Source organism: Chelonoidis abingdonii, chromosome 1, assembly GCF_003597395.2.
Source record: "Chelonoidis abingdonii isolate Lonesome George chromosome 1, CheloAbing_2.0, whole genome shotgun sequence".
Classification (NCBI taxonomy): domain Eukaryota; kingdom Metazoa; phylum Chordata; order Testudines; family Testudinidae; genus Chelonoidis; species Chelonoidis abingdonii.
This window is the reverse complement of record NC_133769.1, coordinates 325,744,538-325,769,548: the sequence shown is the minus strand read 5'-3', so window position 1 is coordinate 325,769,548 and position 25,011 is coordinate 325,744,538. Positions and strand designations below refer to the sequence as shown.

The following is a 25,011-nucleotide window of genomic DNA, read 5'->3' as shown; positions in this document are numbered from 1 at the left end:
ATGGGAAAGGGAAGCAAAATGTTAGATTTCAGACTCATGAAGAGGCAACGGGGGGACCCTATTCTGACACCAGGGCCTGGCTGTACCCGGCTGGAGAGCATGGGAGAGGACGAGCGCTGCTGCCTACAGGGGGTCAGGCGAATGTGAGGAGCAGGGCAGAGCCGAGGGCAATGGAGAGTGTAGGGGCAATGGGGAAGTGCATAGGGCGAGCGAGGGGGGTGGGTTGTTTGTCACTGTAGCGCAGGCAGAGTGGATTGTGGCGCCAGGAGGGGCGCTGCGCGGGAGAGCGGCACTTGCCGGCGGAGAGGCTTCAGCCAGGGTGCTGGCTGTTGTTTCCGGCCGGAGGCGGAGCCTGCAGGGGGAATATACAGCGGGAGCAGGTCGGGGCGGCAGCATCCTGGTTTCCAGGCTCGCCCGCATCGAGCCAATTTCCCGTCTCGGGGGCTGCCGCGTCCTCTCCATGGCCAAGCCGAGCCCGAGCCCGAGCCCCACCTCCTCGGGGGAGCTGCGCGGCCCGCGGACCTGCGACTGTGAGCTGGCCCTGCTGCCGCTGCGCCAGCTGCTGCTGCTGCAGCCCGACTGCTTCCAGCTGCGCGGGGACCAGCTGGCGGTGCTCCGCCCGCCGCGCCACCGGCCCGCCGGCGGCTTCACCGTGCTCAGCGACGGCGCCCTGCACAGCGACGGGCAGCGCCACTGCCGCCTCACCGGCCACTTCCAGAGGTACTGAGCCCCGCCCGCGCCGGGAGCCTCCCTCTGCAGCGCCCCCACACCTCCGGTTGGGGGTCCCGCCAGCCTTCCCTCGCGGGGCCGGGGACCCTTCCAGGGAAACTCCTTGCCCCAGACTTCACCTCCCTGGGGCTCTTCCCCTGCCCCGTGCAATGGTGGGACATTAGGGGACAGGTGTGGGTGCTGCCTGTACCGTAAGAACGGCCCTACCAGGGCAAACGAATGGTCCAGGTAGCCCAGTGACCCGTCTTCCAGCTGTGGCCAGTGTCAGGTGCTTCAAAGGAAATGAACAGAGCAGGCAGCCAGTGATCCCTTCCCTGGATCTAGTCCCAGGTTCTGGCAGGCAGAGGCTAGGGCTGTCCAGAGCATGGGCTTGCATCCCTCACTAGCTTGATGGATCTACTTCCATGAATTTATCTAATTCTTTTTTGAATCCAATTATAATTTTGACCTTCACAAAATCCCCTGGGAACAAGTTCCACAGGTTGGCTGTGTTGTGTGAAGTAATACTTCCTTTTGTTTGTTTTTAAACCTGCTGCCTATTAATTTCATTTGGTGACCTCTAGTTCTTGTGTTATATGAAGGAGTAAATAGCACTTCCTTATTTACTTTCTCCACACCAGTCAAGGTTTTATAGACCTCTATTATGTTGTCTCTTTCCCAAGTAGAATAGTCCCAGCCTTTTTAATTTCTCTTTGTATCCTCTGGGCATGTAGAGCACATCCAGCACCGCAGCTTCAGAGTGCAGGGAGGACAGGGGACAAAAGGTATAATGCGAGTGTAAGTTGTACTCGTGTGTGAACTCTGCGCCACTGCACGCATGCAGAATTCATGTCCCCTGCAGAGAAATGGTGGGGAAACAAAGGGAAGCTGCAAGAGCAGTCACAACCTCTCCCCAGCAGCCTAGATGCATAGTGTCGGGGGCCTGGAGTAGCTGGCAGAGAGGTAAATGAACATGGGGCTGGGAATGCCCTAACCAATAGCACCTACCTTGCACCAGGTTCAGCTGCTAGTCCTGGGGAAGTGGAGGAAGAATGGGACTTCCTCTTCTCCTGCAAGGAGCAGCTGGGTCAGACCCACCCCCCAGAAACCTCACCCAGCTGCAGGAAGCTCTGCATATTCCTCCCTCTTCCCCCCCGTTTCATGCCCCCATCGCTGCTCAGCCATGCATGATGGGGTCACCGTATGGGGAGTTGCTCACCCATCCGCCCAACCCCTGTGCATGCTGAACCCTCCCGCTGCACCCAAACCCCCACCCTGCAGAGCCCCACCCCCTGCATCCAGAGTCGCCAGCACCCAGAACATCCCCTGCTGAGCTGCCCCACACTCAAACCCCTACCTGGATGAAAGTGCTGGACCAGTTTGTATAGTGGGGGTGCTGAGAGCCATTGAACCAAACTGTAAATGCTGTATATAATGGAAACATCTTCAAGCTGACAGCACCCGTAGTTCCAGCATCTGTGCCCCAAGGAGCCTACACACCCTGCACCTGGAACACCCTGACCTCCCCCCCCCCACACACACACTGAACCCCAACCAGCTGCACTCAGACCCACCAAGCCCCACTACCCCAGTGCTCATCCCCCACATCCAGACCCACCCCCCTGCTGAGCCCCAACAAATGTCACCTGGACCCCCCCTGCAAAGTCCCATTCCCCTGCACATGGAACCCTGCAATAGCCCCTGTGCATCCCGATCCCCTGTGCACATGGGCCCCTCACCAAGCTGTCTGCATCCAGATCATCCCACACAGAACCCTCTCACCCCACACCTGGATCCCACCATGCTAAGCCCCTCCACGCTCAGATTCCACCAGGCTAAGCCTGCTTTTTCCACACCTGGATCAGGGACCAGGGCTGGGCATGCGAGACTCTGTCCTGCTCGCTTACTATTTTGGTGCATCTGGCATGGAGAGGCAGGGCAGTCCTGACCCTTGCACTGTGTCAGGGTCAGGTGTAGCCTCATTGCCGAGTGCATGTCCCAGCGGTGCTGCAGGGTGATCTCCCACCTCTGTGCACCCAGTGGCTTGTACAAGGTCCCTGCTGCCATGCTGGAGCGAGGGCTGGATTAAGGCATAACCTAAATAAGTTACAGCTCAGGGCCTCACAATATGAGGGGCTTCTGAAAAAGAAAAAACTGACTGATAAATAAAGGAGATATGGGGAAAAGAAGATTCTCTTTAAATATAGACACTTTTGTTCAAATATGACAAAAATATACACACCTGGTTACACAAATACCCTTACCCTACACTTACCTTTCACTAATTGTTCATTATTGATAGGAACAGGCCTGAAAACCCCACCAATAATTGCACTTGTAAAATTAGCAGACTTACTCCTAGAAATACTATCAGTCTTCTAGGGTAGTGTTTTGTTGGCCAGGTGCTGCTGGTAAAATTCTGACCATGCCTTCATAACTTATTTAAATAAATATCACTGCTGATGAAATCAGGGAAAAATGTGAGGTCAGAGACGGCAGTGTCATGAAGCAATCCTGCTACGCTCATACTCATATGGGACTTGGCCTAGGAGTGACGTCCTGCTTAGCGTCCCCCTTGGCTGGTAATAGCCGGAAGGCCACCATCTTTCATTTACGATCCAGCACGCTCAGTCATATATAGTGCCTTCGCTCCTGTTTTCCTTCATTTTCTTAAGTGTTAGTGTGTTTTCTTCTTTTGATCTGAACATATATATAATTGTGTGTTTTAGTGTGCATGCCATTTTCTGCTTCATGTGCAATCCATGCTTCACATGACTGAGTTTGCAGCTGATCATCTTATGGACTTAGGTCAAGTGGATCTTGAGGAGGATACTTTTGTGTTAGCTTCCCTCCTTCAGTTTTGGGAACCTTCACAATAAATACCAGAGAGTGCTGACGAAAGGATAAATAGAGGGTTTTGAGAGAAGTGAAGGAAGATCTACCTATGTATCAAAATATTCTGAGTACTTGGTGAGCAAGTTATTTCAAACTATGTGCATATACAGTAACTCCTCACTTAACATCCTAGTATGTTCTTGAAAAATGCAACTTTAAGCAAAACAATGTGAAGCAAATTCAATATCCCCATAAGAATTATTGTAAATGGGGGTGGGGGTTAGGTGCCAGGGGAAATTTTTTTGCCAGGCAAAAACCATTCTATACATATACAGCATAAGTTTTAAATAATTTTAAGCAGCAAAGAATCCTGTGGCACCTTATAGACTAACAGACGTTTTGGAGCATGTGCTTTCGTAGGTGAATACCCACTTGGTCGGATGCATGTCATGTATTCACCCACGAAAGCTCATGCTCCAAAACGTCTGTTAGTCTATAAGGTGCCACAGGATTCTTTGCTGCTTTTACAGATCCAGACTAACACGACTACCCCCTCTGATAAATAATTTTAAACATTTTAATACTGTACTCACCAATGATGATTGTGAAGCTTGGTTGAGACAGGTGTGTAACAGGGTCAGGGCATGGGTACTTGCCTTGCTCTGCCTGCTGAGCATTCTAGCCGGGGAGTGGTGTCGGGGCACGGGGGCTTGCTCCATTCCACCTGCCCAGGGCTGCTGCTGGGGATTGGGGTAGGGGCATGGAGGTCTTGCCCCCGTGTCCCGACCCTGTCCCCGGCAGGAGCACTGGGTGGACAGAGTTGGGGGAGCCAAATAATGTCCTACAGGAATATTTCAGAACTTTAAAGGAGTATGTTCTCTAATAGGTCCACTACCTAATAGTGAAATAACATTAACCGGGAGGACGTTAAGTGAGGAGTTACTGTATGATTTATAGTGGTAGTTCTCAAACTTTTGTACTGGTGACCCCTTTCACATTGCAAGCCTCTGAGTGTGACACCCCCCAATAAACTAAAAACACTTTTTAAAATATATTTAACACCATTATAAATGCTGGAGGCAAATTGGGGTTTGAGGTGGAGGCTGACAAATCATGACTCCCCATTTAAGAACCCTGTGTCCCCTGCTCCCCCGAGAGGTCCTGACCCTCCAGTTTGAGAGCCCCTGATTTATAGGCTATTGAGGCCTATAATATTCATTTTATTTGCTTAAATATAGGTTAGTTTTTTCTCACATTCTCAATGCCTGTTTAGAGACTACCAGTCATAATTTTTTTTCTCTTTCAGGCATATAGCTTGTTGTCACTCTGTGTGCCCAAGGTGTTTACTTGAGATTAATTAGTCCTCCTAAGAGAGACTGAGGATAAGAGAAGCGAACACAAAGAGAAATATCAGCTTTTCTTGCAGCATTTTCTAGGCAATCTACCCTAAGCATTCTGTGCATTGAAAGTAACAAACTCCGTAGCTTATCATTTGAGGACATCATCCATGATTTTGCTGTCCAAAAATCACAAAAGAAAATGTTTTAAATTTCAATGTTAAAATTAATGTGATGTGCAGACAGACATTTTGCAGGTTGTACTGCTTCCATTAAGTAAGCCGATCTCTGTAACTTTAACTGCTTTTGTGTTGCTGTAGATATAAAGTTTTCATATCTACTAATTAAGAAATCAGATGAAAATGTTAATTTGAAACTAATTTTATAATGCAAACAGGCATATTGCAAGACATTTGTTTTAGTTAGATTATTCTATTTTTACAGCTTTGCCTGTTGTATATATGCAAATATAAAGCTTTCGTCTTTATATATTCAATGTCCTTTCTGTGGTGGTGGGGTTTGTTTGTTTTTTTTATGGTATTGGGCCTCTTTACACTTGACATATCTTAGGGCCTCAGAATGTCATAATCTGGGCCTGGCTGGAGCCTTCACACTTATTTATTGACAAAATAAGCAGAATTTTAAAATACTTGGTGCAGAATTTTTAGTATTTTTGGCACAGAATTTTTAATATTTTGATGCAGAATTCCCTCAAGTAAAATTAAAAGAGCTGCAGCCCGGGGACGAAAGGTGGTCCTGGCTCTAAACCCTGGGATAAAGGGCACAGTGCAACCCAATGAGAGTACCAAGATCTCTCCCACTGGGAGGAGTGGGGGAAGGTGGCCATGTAGTTTTATGGAAATCTCTGTAAAATAGTGATATACAGTCACTGGGATTTGAATGTACAAATAAGAGCAGTGGTTTTAGGTAGGGCCAGCAGATCTGTCAAATGGCCCATTGAAACAAAACAAACTTTTTTTTTTTTTTTTTTTTTTTCACCAAAAGAAAATGATACTTAAACCAAAACTGCCTTTACTATTAGGCTGAAATGAGGGACCTCTAAATGAGCAGGACTTGGAATGTTTGGAAACAGAAAAATTGCGTTAGGTGTGTCAAGTCCATAGCAAACTCTTATCATAAAGATGAAGAAAAAAATAAAGTTCTACAAATGAGAGAAACCAAAACGAACAGAACCCCTGTTTTTTTGAATGTTCAGAGATGCAGGAGGACAAGTTAGGGGAGCTAATATCTCTTATTGGACCAACTTCTGTTGGTTAGAGAGAGGCCTTTGAGCCACACAGAGCTCTTGGGGTCTGGGAAAGGTACTCTGAGGTTCACAGTTAAATACAAGGTGGAACAAATTGTTTAGCATAGGTAGTTAGCACATATTCTAAAGGGGCCATTCAAGGTGGAGTGGTCCGTTAACACCTCTGCAGTCATAGGACAAAGAATAAGGGATTAGTGGGTTACAGATTGTTGTAATAAACAATACATCCAGTGTCTCTGTGCTGTCCATGAATGTCTAACAACACTGCATATAAAGATAAGCAGGGCAGTTATGGATTTTAGTGGACTTTGAATGGTACTTTGAGTTCCTCATTCCTAGTGTCTAACATTTCTCCCTCCCTTCCTATGTCCCAGTGGCCTCCCAGTTTGAATCTGCTCCCATACTTTCTGCACCTTGCATGTAGGAATTTCTATGGTCCTGTTTCTGGGGAAGGAAACTAACCATGCAAAAATTACATGATTTTTTCAAGTACAGAGGGAGAAGCACCTACTCAGTGATTTGTTAAATTGGTTTGTCTCTTCTCAAAACTTAGGTTGCACTTGCCTTTGGAAATTAACTGAGGCCAAAACTGTGAAAGCTGAGTGCCTTAAAGTGAGTCTCAAATCCACATTCAGGCACTTTAAGTACTAGTGGCTTAATTTTCAAAGGTCTGGAGCACCTCATATTCTAACTTCAGTGGGATTTGTCAGTGCTCAGTACCCGTGAAAATCAGGCCACTGTGTAAACTTGGACTTAGGATCCCGAATGTAGGCACCCAAATTTCTTACCTTAATGTGTTATGAGTTACCTAAACTGTTTGTAGTTTTGATTTGGAGTTGATGCTTTTGTCTGTGCTCACAATGGTATAAATGTCTAGTAGAGACTCTTTATTTGTGTCTTGTATGGTGCTGAGCACACTAGCATGTAACTGATAATAGATTACAAACTCGTAAGAGAAAAATAACTATCCCAACTCCACTGTAATACCCAACTCCCCACAAGTGGAATCTAAGCCAGAACTGTGACTCATGTCAGTGTGCAGCCTGTTCTGTTGCCTCCCAGCCCAGCTTTCCTGTGTCTAACCCGCATCCTGCAATGTAACCCTGCATGTTCCAAAAAGTGACTTGTTTAGTTCTGGTAGGAAAAAAGTTGCGGGGGAGAGAGGAAAACTACCATCTCCTAAAACCAGCAAGACCGGGTCTACGCTTCAAAGTTTTGCTGGCATAATTATTTCGGTTGGGAGGGGTAATTTTTTGGGTATGACATAGCTATGCTGGCAAAAATCCTAGTGTAGATGCAGTTAAACTGGTCAAAGAGTACTTTTGCTGGTACAGCTTTTTATTCACTGAAAGGGAATAAACTTATACCACCTATTTTTTTTAAAAAAGTGCTTTTCCTGTACCAGTGTGGCTGTTAAGTGTAGATAAGACCCAGATATGCTGGAACAGTTTGTATAGTGGGGTACTGAGACCCATTGAACCAAACTGTGAACCCTGTATGTAATGGAAACCACTTCAAGCCAGGGGGTGCAGCAGCACCCTTAGTTCCAACACCTTTGATAAGGCCCAACTTAAAATTATTTGAAAGTACCTCTTGTTCACATTGCTGCATTGCTGCAGGTTTGTTTTAATGTTTCCATTTAGAGCTTCTATTCTCTGAGATTTATAACTTGGTTGTAACAATTTTCTTTGAGTAAATTGGACGAAGTTTAATTTGAAACATTTCTTATATATTTGATTATAACTCGTACGGCTTTAAATGATTGCAAAAGCAGTTTGTTTACAATATAGTCAAATTTCCATACTGAAAACGAGAGAGGTCTGAAAAGTTGTATAGTAGGTGTGGTATTTTATTTTCCTTCGGTAGTGTTTTTGTAGACTTGCTATAGCAAACATGTAGTTAGGGCAGGCTGTATTTTCTTGACAAGGATTTTTCTTTTTTCATATAAACTGTACCATGAGTGTAAACGTTGCTAATCAGATGTAAATTGCATCTTGAGGGCTGAAAAACTGGAGAAAAATAATACAGTACTTTAAATTACACATTGCCATATATTCCAAAAATCAGATGGCTAGAAAAGAGATTTTTAAAATCACACTTGCCACAAAGGCCCAAATACATTCTACAAAACAGACACACCTTGTGCTCTAAGGCTATTTTTTTTTTTTTTTACAACAGTCTGTAGAAGACTGATAGTGAGAAATTATTGTGAGCTGCTTTCAGAGTGGCTATGATCTGACATTTAAATGCAACAGATCTGGATGTAATTATATTGTTTTAGTCCCCAAACATTTTTCTTTTCCTGTTATCTCATGTAGCAACAGCTGTATTTACCCATTTTCCAGTTTGTTTGGAGAGAGGGGGATGAAGGAAAGTGTTCTCATGCTTTTTATATTTTTAACTGTTTGTTTCATTTTGTAGTTTTATTACAAAGAGAGGTGGAATTACATAAAAGCAATCCAGTATTGTCAGTCCTAAGTGTTCAGTCTCCCCAAAAGCATGAGATTGGCTTCAAAATCATGTGATAGATTAAAAAAAAAAAACACAAAACCTGAGGGTTTTTATTATTTACTTTCTGGTTTTTGAGCCTTTGGGATTGTTTTCCAATCTTTCTCCAACTATGAAGGCTAGAAACTTACTTATTTTAATGAAAGTTGAGAATCATTCATAATCTCATAATTCCAGAAGCAGAGACATTAAAAAACTCATGGTATTAGGTGTTTTCCTTAAAGTAAATCTACAGTACTGGCAACATTTTCAAATGGTGGTGCCTATAGGTTTGCATCTAAATTAAAATAGCCTGTTTTTTCAGCAGTTCTCAGCAGATGTTTTACTTGTCTTAGATGCCTAGCTTTAGCCACTAGAGCAGGGGCAGGCAAAATTTTTGGCCTGAGGGCCACATCAGGTTTCCAAAGTTGTATGAAGGGCTGGTTAGGGGAGGCTGTGCCTTCCCAAACAACCAGGCATGGCCTGGCTTCTGCCCCCTATCCACTCCCCTGCTGCTTCTCAACACCTGACAGCCCCCCCAGGACTCCTGCCCCCTCCAACCCTCCTAGTCCCCTGACGGCCCCCTTGGGACTCCGGCCCCATCCACACCCCTCCCTGTCCTCTGACCACCTCTGGACCTCTCGCCCCTGACTGCCTCCTGCCACCCTATCCAACTTCTCCTCTCGTTCCTGATTGCCCCCTGGGACAACTGCCCCATCTAATCACTCCTTCTCCCTGACTGCCCTCTGCCATCCCATTCAACCCCCAGGAGCTCACAACCCTGCCACTAGAGCATTGTGCTAGCCGCACAGTGAGCTGAGGCTGCAGGGGAGGGCAAACAGCGCGGGAGGAGCCGGGGCTGGCCTCCCAGGTCAGGAGCTCAGGGGCCAGGCAGGAGGCTCCTGCGGGCCTTAGTTTGCCCACCTCTGCACTGCAGTTTGAAAATGCTGGTCTACATCCTTAATGAAGTAATTGAGGCCATGGCTACACTGGCGCTTTACAGCGCTGCAACTTTCTCGCTCAGGAGTGTGAAAAACACCCCCCTCCCCCGAACGCTGCAAGATACAGCGCTGTAAAGCATCAGTGTAAACAGTGCTGCAGCGCTGGGAGCCAGCTGCAAGCTAAACCCCATGAGGATGTGGAGTATGTACAGCGCTGGGAGAGCTCTCTCCCAGCGCTGGCGCTGCCACTACACTCGAAACTTCAAAGCGCTCCCACGGCAGTGCTTTGAAGTTTCGAGTGTAGCCATACCCTCAATCGTGTTCAAGCCCCTGCATTTCTCCATGGTTTTATGTGAAAGGAAACTTGAATAGTAGTAATCAAATTAGATTTTTTTAAATAAAATTATATTTAAGAATGTACTGTACAAAGAGAGTAGCTAATAATGTTGTAATTGATTTTTAACAGGGATGTAGAACTCGCCAGCCATCGTGATTATAAAGACTACAGAGAAACTATACTAAGCAGACCACTAGTATTCTTCACAAATGTCAGAACAAATTGTTCCTCAAAAGGTATATATGTTATATAGTTCCTTTTCATTATTCGTGTTTAGACTCACTTGATTAAAAACAAAGGGTGAGACAGATCCTCCAGCTGTTGTAGATTGGCATAGGATCTGGCCCATTTTGTGTATCTTTGGGATACGATGACAGCTTCCATTCTAATACCATTTTCAATTGCTTATAATTTTCAGTTGGCATAAAATGTTTTACACCCTTTTTACAAGGTGGTGTTCCCCAGAAAATTCACAAAATATCCAGCAGTATTTAATGCTGACAGTTTGAGTTTTAATACTTTTACCCCCTATGGTAGTGGATTATTTACTTCTGGAAGAATTTGCAACATGCGTGCACAAAATTCATGTCCTCACAGATTTCTTTGCTTCCGCACTCAAAAATTACTCTGACAGGGAAGTAAAGGGAATCTGCAAGAGTGGTCATGCACCCCTCCCCAGCAGCATGGGCACATTGTTTCAGGCACCCACGGTAGCCAGCAGAGAGGTAAATGAACGGGGTGCAGGGGTGTTTGGAAGTGTAGTGTATGGATGTAGTTTGGAAGGCAGAGGGAGTGTTGCCCCCCCAGACAGAGGCAGGACATCAAGGGAGGGGCACTCTGGCTCACTAATTGCAGTTGAACGCAACCCCCTGGGTCCTAGTACCAGTCATCTTCCCCTTCTATGTGTGTTGGGCATGCCCTGCGTAGCCATTGTCTTGTTTTATGTACAAAGATGAGCAGGAGTGGCAGATTTGTAGAAATTTTGATGGTGCCCAAACTCCACTCCCCCCCCAAAACTCTGCCCCCCACCTGCCTAAGGCTCTGGAAGGGAGTTTGGGTGGCGGGAAGAGGTCTGGGATGCAGGCTCTGGGCTGGGGCAGGGGATTGGGGTGCAGGATGAGTGAGAGGTTTGGGTGGGGAGGGGCCTGGGGTGCAGGCTCTGGGATGGAGTTTGGGTGGGGGTGTGGGGGGGGTTCAGGGTCTGGGACAGAGTTTGGGTGCTGGCTCTGGGCCTGGGGTGCGGGCTCTGGGATGGAGTTTGGGTGGGGGTGTGGGGGGGGTTCAGGGTCTGGGACAGAGTTTGGGTGCTGGCTCTGGGGTGGGGGTGCAGGCTCTGGGAGGGAGCTTGGGGATGGGAGGGGGGCTGAAGGGAGGGTGCAGCGCTTACTTGGGGCTCCTGGGCAGGCTGAGAGTCTCCATGTGCTGCTACTCCCAGGCACTGTCCCCCCCCCCCCAGCTTCCCATTGGCTGCAGGAGCACTTGGGATGGGACACAGACCCACCCCGCCCAGGGGCTGCAGGGAGGGGCCGGCAGCCACGTGGAGCAAGCAGGGAGGAAGCTGCTTAGCTCCGCTGTGCTGCCAGTGGTGAGTGGGGGCCCTGGGCTGTTTTAAATGGCCTGGGGGATGCGTGGGGGTGGAAGGCAGGGCTGAGGGAGAGACCCAGCCCCAAACATTGCTGGAGCCGGGCCCCGGGCCAAGAATATTCCTGGTGCCCAGGCACCACGGGCCCATAGGACTCACTACCTATGAGGGTGAGTGCCTGTGGTGGGACGGGGCAGGGGAAATGAGGCAAGAGGGTGGGGTGGGGGAAAGAGGCAGTGGGGATGGCAGGGGGAAGAGAAGGGATAGGGGAATGGGGATGTGGGGTGGAGGGATGGGGCAGAAGACAATGGGGAGGAGATGAGGCAGAGGGCAACTGCTGTACCTGTTGTAAGTGCCAGATCAACAGCCTTCCTCAAGGCTCAGTTCTTTCACTGATACTGTTCAATGCGTACATCAACTACCTGCCAGCTACACTCTCGTGCAAGTTTATCTCTGCCAACGACATCTGCTGCAGCTACTAAGCTCAGACATTGACAAGGCTTTGAATGATGATATGAAGCTCATGGCATACTATTGTAGTCAATGGCGCCTGCATCCAAGCTTTCCCAAGACCGTTTGTAGTGTATTTCATCTGCACAATGTGAGCGCAAGCCACGAGTTAAATGTTTTCCTCAATGGCCAACACCTGCAGCATGATCCAAGCCCGGTTTACCTCTGTGTGACATTGGATAGGTCATTAACATACCGCAACCATTTGACGAAGATGGTAGCCAAAGTCAGCACTCTGAGCAGGTTGTTCTGAAAACTGGCCAGCCGAATCTAGGGTGTGAGTGCCCGGATGCTTAAAACATCAATCCTTGCCCTCTGCTATTCAAGAGCAGAGTACTGTGCTGTCTGGTGTCGCTCATCTCACATGAGGCTGATCAAGCTAGACCTTAACAAAGCTATGTATATTGTTACTGGGACTTTATGGGCAAATGAGTTGCCATGGCTACTGTGACCGGTTGGATCACAGAAAAACTGATATGCCAAGACTCCTACTCCTGCTTTCCCTGCCAGCTCGGGACCCCAGCACCATGTCTTGCTGAGCCAGATATACCTGTCTGCTCCAGTAAAGACCCAGGATCTGAATTACTTGCCCAAAAGCTACAGACTAAACTGAAAGCAGCTTACAGAAGTGTTCTTGTCTTTAACACTGAGATGCCCAACTCCCAGTGAGGTATAAACTCCAAATAAATCTGTTTGACCTTATTAAAGCTTATACAGGGTAAACTCATGACTTGTTTGTCCTCTGTGACACTGAGAGAGAGAGATGCACAGCTGTTTACCACCCCCCCCCCGGTATTAATACATACTCAGAGTTAATTAATAAGTAAAAAGTGATTTTATTAAATATAGAAAGTAGGATTTAAGTGGTTCCAAGTAGTAATAAAATAAAGTGAATTACCCAAGCAAAATAAAATGAAACACACAAATCTAAGCCTAATACAGTAATACAACTGAGTACAGATAAAACATCACCCTAAAAGATGTTTCAATAATCTTTCAGACTGGACGCCTTCCTAGTCTGGGCACAATCCTTTTCCCTGGTACAGCCTTTGTTCCAGCTCAGGTGGTAGCTAGGGGGTTCCTCATGATGGCTCTCCCTTGTCTGTTCCACCCACTTACATATCTTTTGCATAAGGCGGGAATCCATTGTCCCTCTTGGTTCTTCTCTTCCTCTTCCCCCCAGTGGAAAGACACCAGGTTAAAGATGGATTCCAGTTCAGGTGACATGATCACATGTCACTGTAAGACTTCATTACCCACTTGCCAGCACACACATACACAGGAAAACTTACAGGTAAAACAGAGCCCTCTGCGGTCAATTGTCCTGGTTAATGGGAGTCATCAAGATATCAAACCACCATTAATGGGCCACAACTTTGCATAATTACAATAGGCCTTCAGAGTTATATTTTATACTTCTAGTTTCAGATACAAGAGTAGTACATTTATACAAATAGGATGATCACACTTAGTAAATTATAAGCTTTGTGATGATACTTTACAAGAGACCTTTTGCATGAAACATATTCCTGTTACATTAGCATATTTTCATAAAATCATATAGAATGTAACATCACCGCTATCAATACTTGGTAACTTAGCACTATCTCATATTCGCTGTGAGACAGCCTCTGTCATGCTGCTGGCCAAGATCTGTGAGAACAGCGACCTGCCTTTGATGCTGACCACCTGCCTGCTGGCCTGTCTTCTAGATGTCCTTTATGGTGATTCTATGTCACCACAGGACAAGACTGTGGAATCTGCTTGGCACATGTGGTCAGCAATGGCAGTCATTAATCACTCTCTCATCACTGACCCAACCACTTGTCTACCAGGCTTTGATCTGCCAGGGCACCTGTGGTCATCTCTGAACCAGTTTCGAACAGGTCAGGGCAACTGTGTGGCCAATGTCTTTAAATGAGGTTTTTCTAATGACTCGCAATGCCACTGCCGGGACTAGCAGTTGAACCTGGCACAGGTAGGAACCACCAGCTGCAGCATCCCCGTAGGCAGAGTTTGATAGCTATTTTGGTGGGGTGGAGGTGGCACAAGGTCCCTTGGTTCACTGGCTCTCTTCACCCCACCTGGAGTGGTGTCTGGACTGCCAGTGCTGGGGATATGCAACAGTCTGAAGTTGACATTCAACTTCAGACTATTGCATATCCTTGGTGAGTGCCCACTGACTGGCAGCAGGGCACGTTGTACATAAGCATAGAGGGTAGTGGGGAAGGGAAGGGGCATGGCATGGGGGGGAAAGGAGCGGATAGAGGAATGGGAGGGTGGAGCAGGAGCCTGGCATGGGGCATCCCCTCGGCAGCAGTTGGGGCTCCCTTGTTAAGCAGGCCCTCCCCAGCACTGGCAGCCCAGGTACTACTCCAGGTGGGGATGAAGAGAGCCAGTGAACAAAGTGTGCTGGGGATCTTGCCACCTCCACCCCACCAAAATAGCTATCAAACTATGCCTATGAGGATGCCCCAGCTGGTGGCTGTGCCAGGCTCAACTGCTAGCCCCAGCTATATTGGAGGCGGGCAAAAGGGGGACTTCCAGCCCCAGCTGCTCTTTGCAGAGGAAGAGGGTCAGACTCAGCCCCAGAAATTCCCCCTTCCACCCTGCAGAAAGCGCCACATCCCTCTCTCCCTCACCCCCTGCTTCCTGCCCCTTCAATCTTCAGATATAGGGGGAGGGGTCACTGTATGCACAGCTGCTCCCCCATACATCCAGACACCGTCCCCGCCCCTCCCAAAAAGCCTCACCTCCTGCACCCAGAGGTCCCCAATGAGCCCCTGTGCATTCAGATCTGCCCCCATGCCCCTGAAATTGGGCCCCTGCTGAGCTGCCCACACCCAGATTGCCCCTCACAGAATTCTCTCATCCCATACCTGGATCCCCAGCACACTTGGATCCTGCTGGGCTGACCCTGCCCGCCCACACCTGGTGCACCTGGCATGGAGAGGCAGGGCTCTGGGGTGTTTCTGGGGCAGGCCCAGTCCTTGTGCTGGGTCAGGGTCTGGGGGGGTCGGGGGGAAAAGCAGGCTGCAGGGTGATTTCCCACGTCTGTGCAGCCAGTGACTTGTGCTCCTCACTGCCATGTTGGAGTCTTAACTTTTATTTATTGATAAAATTTGTAGAATTTTTTTAACTTTTTGGCATGGAATTCCCTCAAGAGTAGTTATTATATAGGTGTGGATCCAGTGGCAGCATGATTCCCTAAAGAGCAGCTGCAGACATACATATATCGGTCATTGGAGAGGATCAAATCTGGTACTTTTGACACCAAAACCACAGGCTTCTAACATGAAGTTACAGGAGTTCTCCAGTATCTGCTCCAAATAGCTGTTCAAGCTTTACCAGTTCCTGGGGCTTGCTGCTACAGGGAGGTGTGATCACATCATTTATCCAGTTGCTTGTCATGCATTAACAGAGCTACATGGGGATTCTTGCACAAGGCCTGCCTGACCCTTTTTTAATTAGATGAAAATTCAGCCAATAATATTTGGGATATGGGTAAAGAATAGTCTAAAGCAGTGGTTCTCAACCAGGGATATACATACTCCTGGGAGCATGTAGAGGTCTTCCGGGGGTACATAAACTCATTTAAACATTTGCCTAGTTTTACAACAGGCTACACAATAAGTACTAGTGAAGTCAGTACAAACTAAAATTTCATACAATGACATGTTTGTACTGCTCTATATACTATACATTGAAATGTAAGCACAATATTTATATTCTAATAAGATTTATTTTATAATTATATGGTAAAGATTAGAAAGTAATTTTTCAGTAATAGTGTGGCTGTGACACTTTTTAGTATTTTGTCTGATTTTTTGTAAGCAAGTAGCTTTTAAGTGAGGTGAAACTTGGGGATGCAAACAAATCAGACTCTTGAAAGGGGTACAATAGGCTGGAAAGGTTGAGAGCCACTGATCTAAAGACTATAATGCATGTGAATGAATATTGCTGATGTCAGATGTAGGAATTAGTAACATTTTTAACTGTATCAGTTTCAGAAAAAACATACGCACTTATTGTGAACACACGACATCCTAAGATAAGAAGACAGATAGAGCATGGTATGAACACAGTAATATCCTCAGTGTTCGGAGAAAGTTACAGACTGCAGGTGAGTGCTGGATATGTGGTGTTAATAAGATACTCAAGGCTGTTTGTGCTGAACATTAACTTTCCTTTTGGCTTATGTGAGGCACAAACAGAAGTAGTTTCTGGAGGAAACTTGCAAATAAACAGATTTATAATGCATGTTTTGGTATAGCCTATTCTCTTTAAATATAAACTATGCAACATATATTAAAATAATAGTTTTTTTAAAAAAACAATATGGGTTCAAAGTTTAGGCACCTGCTTTGTCCTTAGCAGTGAACTGAGATGTTCTTTAGTTGCCAAACTCGAAGTTCTGCGTTTTTAGATTTGTTTGGTTTTTTACGTTGCTAGCAAGTAAGGGTCAAATTTTGCCCTCATTTGTTTTTAATCTGATGAAGCTTAAAGCATTCAATGCATCCTATTGAGCAGAAGACATAAAAATATTGTTGCTCTTGTGAGAGTACCCAAAAGGGTAACAGAATTCATTCCTGCAAATGAAGCTAACCTATAAAATGCTGTGAACTACAACATTATACCAATCTATTTTAGTGCAGTCCGTAACGTGCATTGTAAGAGACCATTCAAGATGAAATGGCCAGTTACCACCTCTGCAGTCATAGGACAAGAAAGGTGTGGTTAGTGGGCTGCAGGTTGTTGTGATAAACCATAGATCCAGTATCTGATTACCACTGATTGTGAGAGTCTGTAACCCACTAACCTCTCCTTTCTTGTGCTATGACTGCAGAGATCCTAACTAGTCATTTTACCTTGAATGGGCTCTTACATCTTTTGTGTTAACAACTTATGCTAAACCATCTGTTCCACCTTGTATTTAGCTGTGACTCTCTTGAATACCTTTCCCAAACACAGAGGAACAGCTTTGTGTAGCTCAGAGGTTGTCTCTTTCATCAACGCAAGTTAGTCCAATAAAAGATATTACCTCACCCCTCTTGTCTCTCTGATATCCTGGGACCAACACAGCTACAACAACAGTGCAAACAATATGTGAGTGTTTAGTACTGAATTTCAGCTACATGATGTTCTCCTGCAAAGCATGGGTTACCTGATCTACAGATGAAGCTGGTTGTGTTGGACATTTCCATCCCCACCAGGCCCTCTGCATCCCAGAAAAGGAATATGGTCTGACTGAAAGGGGGTGGAAGCATTAAAGTAGCACTAGGCCATTATGGTGTAATGGAAAAAGCTGACTCAAAAGGATACAATTTGTGTAAATTACATGTCAGTTTTAGTTGGAATCATTTATGGCCTTCACCTCCAGATGTGTAGTCACTAAAGCCCAGATCCTAAGGTATGTAAGTGCCTAATGTCCATTTATTTAAATGTATGTCACTTGGCAGATGGCCATGGGAGAGAGTTTCAGATCTGCACTTCAGAAACACATGATCAATTAGCTAACTGCTAATAAAGGGAGTTAAGTGCCTGAATTCTTTTGAGGATCTGGGCCTAGCTAACTATGTATCAGGTTACATGTTTCTTCATATCTGCAAGATAAATCACAGATGCAGAATTATTATAGGGGGTGTTATGTGGATTCCAACATCCTCCAGAGGACTTAGAAGTCATAAAGCAATAAATGAATTACATTGAAACCTGACTGTAGCATTTTCATCTGTGACTTGTTGAGTCTTACTCTAGTATTGCTTAACATTCTGTAAAGGAAATCAGTACTCATTTTGTTCAGGCCAACATTCTGAAATTTCAGACGGGCGGGAAAAAAAAGCATATCTAATGATGAATAAACTCAAAAGTATGTATCTTTTAAAAATTTCCTCTGGGATGAAAACATTGGCATAGTGTTCTACCAAGTGTTTTATACCATTATGTGTGAGCAGCACTTTCACAAAGCAAATTGTGTATGCCAAATGTGTGATGCTAGGTCATGCATATCAGATACTTAGGCCAGGTTTACATTTAAAAGAAGTGTTGCTATAGTTATACTGGCAAACTCCTCTATTATAGATTTGCCAGTGCAGCTTAGACTGATTTGGCACACTAGATAACCTATACTGGCAGAACACTTTTGTGCTGATTATAATTGTGTCTACACTAGGGCTTTTGCCAGTATAGAAATGTCACAAAAAAATCCTATACCCAACCAACATTGCTATACTGGCAAAAGTTTCTAATGTAAGCCTGGTCTTAGACATTATTCCTAGAATTTCAGAAATACATGCTCTGCGTGCATGAATAAATTATGTGTACACGTGACTATTTAGATGTCTATCAGCCATTTGTGCATGTCATTTTTGCAGTTGCATGTACAATCACTGTAATTGCAAATGCAAGTTTTTTCATGCACACTTCTGTATATGCAGTTCAGAAAATGTAGGCTTCAGTAATTAGGTTCACACTCAAATATACTTTTGATAATGCTGTCCCTTGGTAGGAAGACAATTAATACCCTTTCAGGTAGGAGAGTTTCTAAGTAGCACCTGGCATATTTTGTGCTGTAAAGCCAGAATGAGGTACTAGGAAATAATCTATCCCCCAAAATAGGATTAGCTATTTTATTAGCAATTAGCTAATTAATCATGTGTTTCTGAAGTACAGATCTGAAAACCTCTCCCATGGCCATCTGCAACATGAAATACATATTTATGAAAGGGTAAAATCTGGTTGGTAATAGGCAATCTTCATGTTATAGAGAAGTCTGCTGAAATGTGTAGTTTCAGCACATTTTTTACTGAGAAGATCATGATATAGCTGTGAGCATGGAATTTGAGCTTTAACTTGAATTTTTTTGCTTCTGTAAAATTAGACTCTTGTCAGGCAAATGTAGTTTTCACCCTTCGGTCTCGTCTTCATGGCACAAAAAATCTAGGACAATTGTAATTTGTCAGGTTAACATTTTAAGGATGAGGAAATTGACAATACAGATATAGGCCATCTCTGGGGGGCAAAAAGGAGCTATAATCATAGGAGTTTAGTAGTCAAACATCTCTTCATTGAAGTCCCTTGCCCATTTATATTAAGTTTATTTGAAAGCATTACTGCACCTGCTAGTATCACTCGGTTCACTGCTTTGACGCTTCTCCCTCCCCTCCCCTCCCCTCATCACAAGGAAAGGAGGGGAAAATTGAGCCAAATGTCAAAGCAGTGATGCTAGTGAAAGACAGCTGTGTGGTATAGGGGATTAGAATGCTGTAGGTCTCCATGTCTGCAACTGCAGATTCAAATTCTATGGGTAAGTTTTGGGTTTTTTTAAATAGGATGTCACATCCAAAGTATAAGTTGTAAGCTTTTTGATGCAGAGATCATGCCTTATATGGTTTAAACATTTAACTGTATATAATTTTTTTTCCCCTCCAGTTTGATTTCCAAGAAGTTGTCAAGAATTTTTTCCCGCCAGGAAGCCATTTAGTTACCGGAGAAGACTTGAGCTTTTCCTATGAGTTCAAATCTGATGCCCTGTTTGATTTCTTCTATTGGTTTGGGATCAGCAAAAACACAGTTGCAGTGACTGGGAAAGTTTTGAATTTTTCCAATACCACTCCAGAAAAGAAGGAAATAGTCACAATGTTTCTAGAAAAAATGAGTGAACCTTATGTCCATTTGAACAGTTTTTCAGACAGAAAATTCAGTGTTACTTCAAGAGGTAGGTTGATATCAAACAAGAGAAAATCCTGTTACTGCTTTTTAATATACTATAGCTCAACCCCAATTATTTGAACTCTGATTATCTAAAATCAGGATTATACAAAATTCAGGAATGCCCTCTGAAACAAATTCTGGGTTTCTGAAATTCCATTTTTTTTAAACCAGCAATTTCAGTTGTTTCCTACATCATTTCAATAATTAGTATATACCTTCAGTTAAAGGTGAAGCTGTGCAAATGCCCCATAACCAATTGTCAACTAGTTTGTAAAAAAAAAAAAAAATAAAATAAAAAAAATCATTGCTATTAGGCTAAACTTGTAAAAATGTTCACCCAAGTTGAGTGCTTACAGTAGTTAATTGTCCATGCTATTGGTAGTTTCTTTGTCTCCTCTGCAAGTTTTTCAAAATGTCCTGCTTTTTTACACGATGGCATGACTTGTGCACACACACATGCAACCCACAATGTCAGCTGTAGACAGTTGAAATAACTTTTTTTTTGTTAATTACAGCAACTGGAGCTTTGATAGTTATAATAACCTAGGGAAAAAAAACCCACAGGAAAGCACTAAGATTTTAAAAACATGATACTTAAGAATACACTGTAGTTTTTAAAAGAAAAATAGAAATGGATGACAGCTTCTGTCCTAGGTTATTTTGAGGGACTGGCTGTTCCCCCATCTCTTCTCCTCTTGCTTCCTTTATCTCCTCTCTATCTTTTCTTATTTTTGTCTTGTACCTTCTTTTCCTCTCATCTGTTCACTACTTTTCCCAATTTCATCTTTCCCTCCTGTTTTCTCCCCCTTCTTTATACTCTTCTCAGCCTCCCCCACTTTTCTTTAAAAAGCTCTTTAACCCTTGACATTTGATAACCACTGTATCAAAAACCAACAGGAAGATAAGGAAGAGATGGGAGACAAGCAGCTCCACTTTTTTACCAATTTGTAACTAACACTGTGACAAACTAATGCTCATGCTCATAATGCACAAATAAAACTAAGCCCCCATCTTCCTGGATTGTCCGGTGTTCTAGCCTTGGTTACATCCCAACTATGCTAAACCTTCTAACCTTGTTGTAAATGTGTCCTGAGCTTGGTTACAACTGAAAAGTGAACAGGGCCTAAAGTCTCCTCTGTAGTATCCCCACGGCACAGTTAAAACATATTCCATTTTGTGGCGTACATGGGAACTTAACCATACCCCTAAACTGTGCTAAAGTCAAAGGCCTCATCTATGACAGAGAGACAGTTTTAACAGTTGTAATTAAATTCATGAGTATATTGACTTGTGTTTTCAAACAAATTTTGGAGCTTGGCCTGTGAACATTGTGCTGAATCATGTTCTAATCAGGCTAAAATTATTCTGTCTAGAGAATTTTGCCTAATTTCCTCAAACAGTTTTTGAATCTGGCTAGAACATGGCCCAGATATAGCCACACAGTTCAGCCTGGTCTATTAGAATGTGGGCTGAGATGCAACAGAGCTTAATAACCATTGTCAAACTTGTGTATTTTCTTTGAGGACCTCTGGATAGTCCCATTTGTGGGATCTGGCACTGAACTACCTTGAAAAGCTATGTAGAGTCTTGTATGTAGAGTCGGGTGATGGCATCACCATGTCACAGGTACACTCATGGAATCTCCAACAGATGTGGCTTTTCAAGGCAGTTGTGCAGCTCAGCAATTCAGTGGTGCCAAATCCCACAATTTGTGAATACACAGAGGCAACTTTTGAAGAACAATTACTGGTAAGCAACCTTATTTTTACAGAGGAGATGAGCCTTTAAATACGTGAAATACTGCTAATTGTGCAGCAAAGGCTCTTTATCCCAAGAAGGGAAAATTTTTCCCTTCCTCTTAACTTTCAGTGAGAGTTGGGTGTCTAGCTGCCCTGTGTGCCTTTGAAAATCTCCCTTAATCTCCTTTTTGGTATTCTAGAGCACTCTGCTTCTTTACTCTTCAAACTTGTAACTAGCCACTTCTTGCTCGTGCTTTGGTGGTGGCCATTGCTGTTTTGTTTATTTCCTAGTAGGCCTGTTGTAAACCATGCTGCTCTTACTATTTTTCAGATTCGATAGATGTTTTTAACTGCAGTTTGACACCACAACCATCTTTAACAAATCCTCCTGTGAGAGTATGTTGAACCCCAAGAGTTCAAGAATCAGAAGGAAGACCAAAAAAATTCATGAAATTGGTATAAAACTAATAAGACTTTCAACTGAGAATGCAAATACACATCAATGCATTGGCAGAAGGGAGGAGTGAGGCAGCTCTTCCTTGTTTGTGTCTTCTAGGATACCAGGAAGGGATTCTGCTCTATTCTTTACTCTTCCATCCCCCAACATCATCCTGTTTCTTTTGAAATGGGCATCTCCAGGGGAAGCAGAGTAGTCAGGGGGTATTGTGTAGCTCCTCTTTCCATAACTCCAAGTCTGTTTGCTTACCACTGCAACACACACTTAGTACAGAACTCTTCTGTGATTGCTACTTCACTTGGCTTTGCCTAATCCCAGATGGTGAGGTGATTAGCATGGTTCTCCTGAAGGCTTCGCAATGTGAGAATAGGTCTCAAATTGTTGGTTAGGAAACTTATCAGTGTTCCAATAAAGATCCAAGTTAGGCCCTGTTATCACTGGCCGTGGAATCATGTTTAAACACCTTTTTGCTGCAACTTCTTCTGAACTTTCTTACAACACTGGCCAAACTATGTTAAGTCAAACCATCTTCATTAAAAAATGTTTAAAACTATTCTTTGATCCCTGTCCACACAAGTAAGCCTAGCAGAGTTATAAACTAGTTTTGCTGCAATCTGTTTTGATCTATGCATTTTTAAACATGTTTCTGAGGCCAATGAAGACTTGAGGACTGACAAGGCTGTGGTGAATCTAGAAGCGGAGTATAGTATCCAAGATTGTTTTCTCACTCCTGGGAACTTGAGGTCTAACTGTTGATCTAGAAAATTTTTGGGGGGGGGGGGGAATCTTGTGGTTAAGGCAGAGGACAGGGAGTCAGAAGATCTAAATCCTGGTTTCACCTCAGTCACATGCTGTTTAACCTCTCTGTGCATCTATTTACAAAAATATGTAAAATGGGAATAACATTTCATCTATCTCAGGAGTGTTGAGCCTTCATTGATGTTTGTAAAGCCCTTCCAGATCCTCCTATGGGAGGTGCCAAATGAGTCTAATGTTGCTATACTTGTACTTTTTTTAAAGTGGTCTGCGTATGCTGCCATCTCACTTGGAGGTGGCTGAAATCTGAGACAAGATATGCCTTGAAGCAAGTACACTCATCTTCTGGCACAGTAAACCAGTTAGTAAAAATCCTAAACTTCAGTACTATTACTTAAATCACAGTGTGTTGTTACTTAAAATGTTTTCCAGTTAAACTGCCGTTCTTTTAGAGGTAAAAAAATTTCAGTATAAAATCCATCAGTAGTAATGAATCTCTTTCCAAAAGAGTCTAACACAAAACAAGGCTGTACATTCACTTTCTTTCATAGTGTGAGATTTTTAGCTGAAATTTGTTTGTCGTCTTTTATCATGTGCATTTTACTGGGTAGTATTTAAAGTGCAAGATGGGTCATGACTTTCAAAACTTTTAAAAATCAGCCACAGTTAACAATGGTTGAGCCATACATCATTTTCCCCCATTGAATAATTGATCATGGAAGAACTTCTTGAGAAACAGATGCATAAAGTACACATGGCTCCTGAGGTTAAAATGACTGACATTCTTGATGACTTGGTGGAAGACTAAATTTCACAGTATTTTGTACAAAATTCCAGATATTGGTGAGAATCCACATTGTCATGGACACTGGGAGCACCCTGGTAATTACTTTGATTCATAAAGAAAGACTTTTGGTAGCTGAGGCCTTGCCTCTCTGCCACAAAATTCTTCTTTCTTTCCAGAATACCTGTAAAGCAGGCCTTGGAGACTATAGTAAGAGAAGTCTTACATCTTGCAAAGTTTAGACTGAATAACTTATGAAAAATGGGATTTTGAAGATGCTTAATAGGTTTTCAGTTATGCAATTTGACATAGAGACAGCTGGCCCTGGTGACTAATTTTTTCTATGTCTGGTGTCTGAGTAAAAGTGACTAGTAATAAACCTAATATACCATATCCTTTATAATCAACATTGTAATGAAGTTCTTTATTTTACTGCTGACCTTTGTGTAATTTCATTAAGCTCATGTATACTGTACAGAAGTCTTCTACTGTTTGAAGCTGTCTAGTACTGTATATACTTACTCAAATACCTTAATTTTGCTTGTTCAGAAAAAATCCTATGAAGAGTGGAATAATAGAATACAGCATTAAATTTTGCTGGAATCCATCTATAAAGGGACTAGTCAAACTTTTAAATATCTTGCTTATTTTAGACATTTTCTAATATTGCAGTGTATAGGACCACACAACTATCTTGTACATTTTTTGTACTTTGTTTAAAATAGGTTATTTCCAGTTCTAAAGATTTGTTTTTAATGTATGATTCTACCTGTGTAAGCATGTGCCAAAACTGGGGCTGTTAAACAATTAAATTAAACTGTTTAAATAGTATTCTAATGTTTATTTTGGATGTTTTCTACATTCAGATATTGATTTGAATTACAACACAAGTGTACAGTACTCTTACAATTTGCACTGTAAAAAAACTTTTCAATTCACCCAGTACAAGCACTGTAGTGCAATCTATCATGAAAGCTGAACTTACAAATGTAGAATTATGTACAAATAAAACTAAAGTTTTAGAGCCCCCAAGTCTACTCAGTCCTACTTGTTCAGCCACTTGCTAGGACAAACAAGTTTGTTTACATTTACAGGGAATAATGGTCCTGGCTTCTAGTTAATGTCACCTGAAAGCTAGGACAAGCGTAGCCAACATTGCAAGGTATTTACGTGCCAGATGTGCTAAAGATTCATATCTCCCTTCATGCTTCAACCACCATTCCAGAGGACATGCGTCCATGCTGATGACAAGTTCTGCTCAATAACAATCCAAGGCACTGTGGACCAATGCATGTTCATTTTCATTATCTGAGTCAGATGCCACCAGCAGAAGGTTGGTTTTCTTTTTTGGTGGTTCAGGTTCTGTAGTTTCCATATTAAAGTGTTGCTCTTAAGACTTCTGAAAGAATTCTTCACACCTCATCCCTCTCAGATTTTGGAAGGCACTTCATATTCTTAAACCTTGGGTCAAGTGCTGTAGAAATCTCACATTGGTACCTTCTTTGTGTTTTGTCAGATCTGCAGTGAAAGTTTTTAAAATGAACATGTGGTGGGTCAT

At 43.7% G+C, this 25,011-nt stretch overlaps 1 protein-coding gene across 1 annotated transcript; it reads left to right on the top strand.

Moving 5' to 3' along the window:
- Window positions 1–330: 330 nt before the first annotated feature.
- MEDAG (mesenteric estrogen dependent adipogenesis) lies at window positions 331–24,284 on the top strand. Its single transcript, XM_032795957.2, has 5 exons — window positions 331–720; window positions 10,042–10,148; window positions 16,009–16,127; window positions 19,436–19,721; window positions 21,788–24,284. The coding sequence occupies exons 1-5, from the start codon at window positions 461–463 to the stop codon at window positions 21,859–21,861; spliced, it is 846 nt and encodes a 281-aa protein (XP_032651848.1). The 5' UTR covers window positions 331–460; the 3' UTR covers window positions 21,862–24,284.
- The last annotated feature ends 727 nt before the right edge of the window (window positions 24,285–25,011 follow it).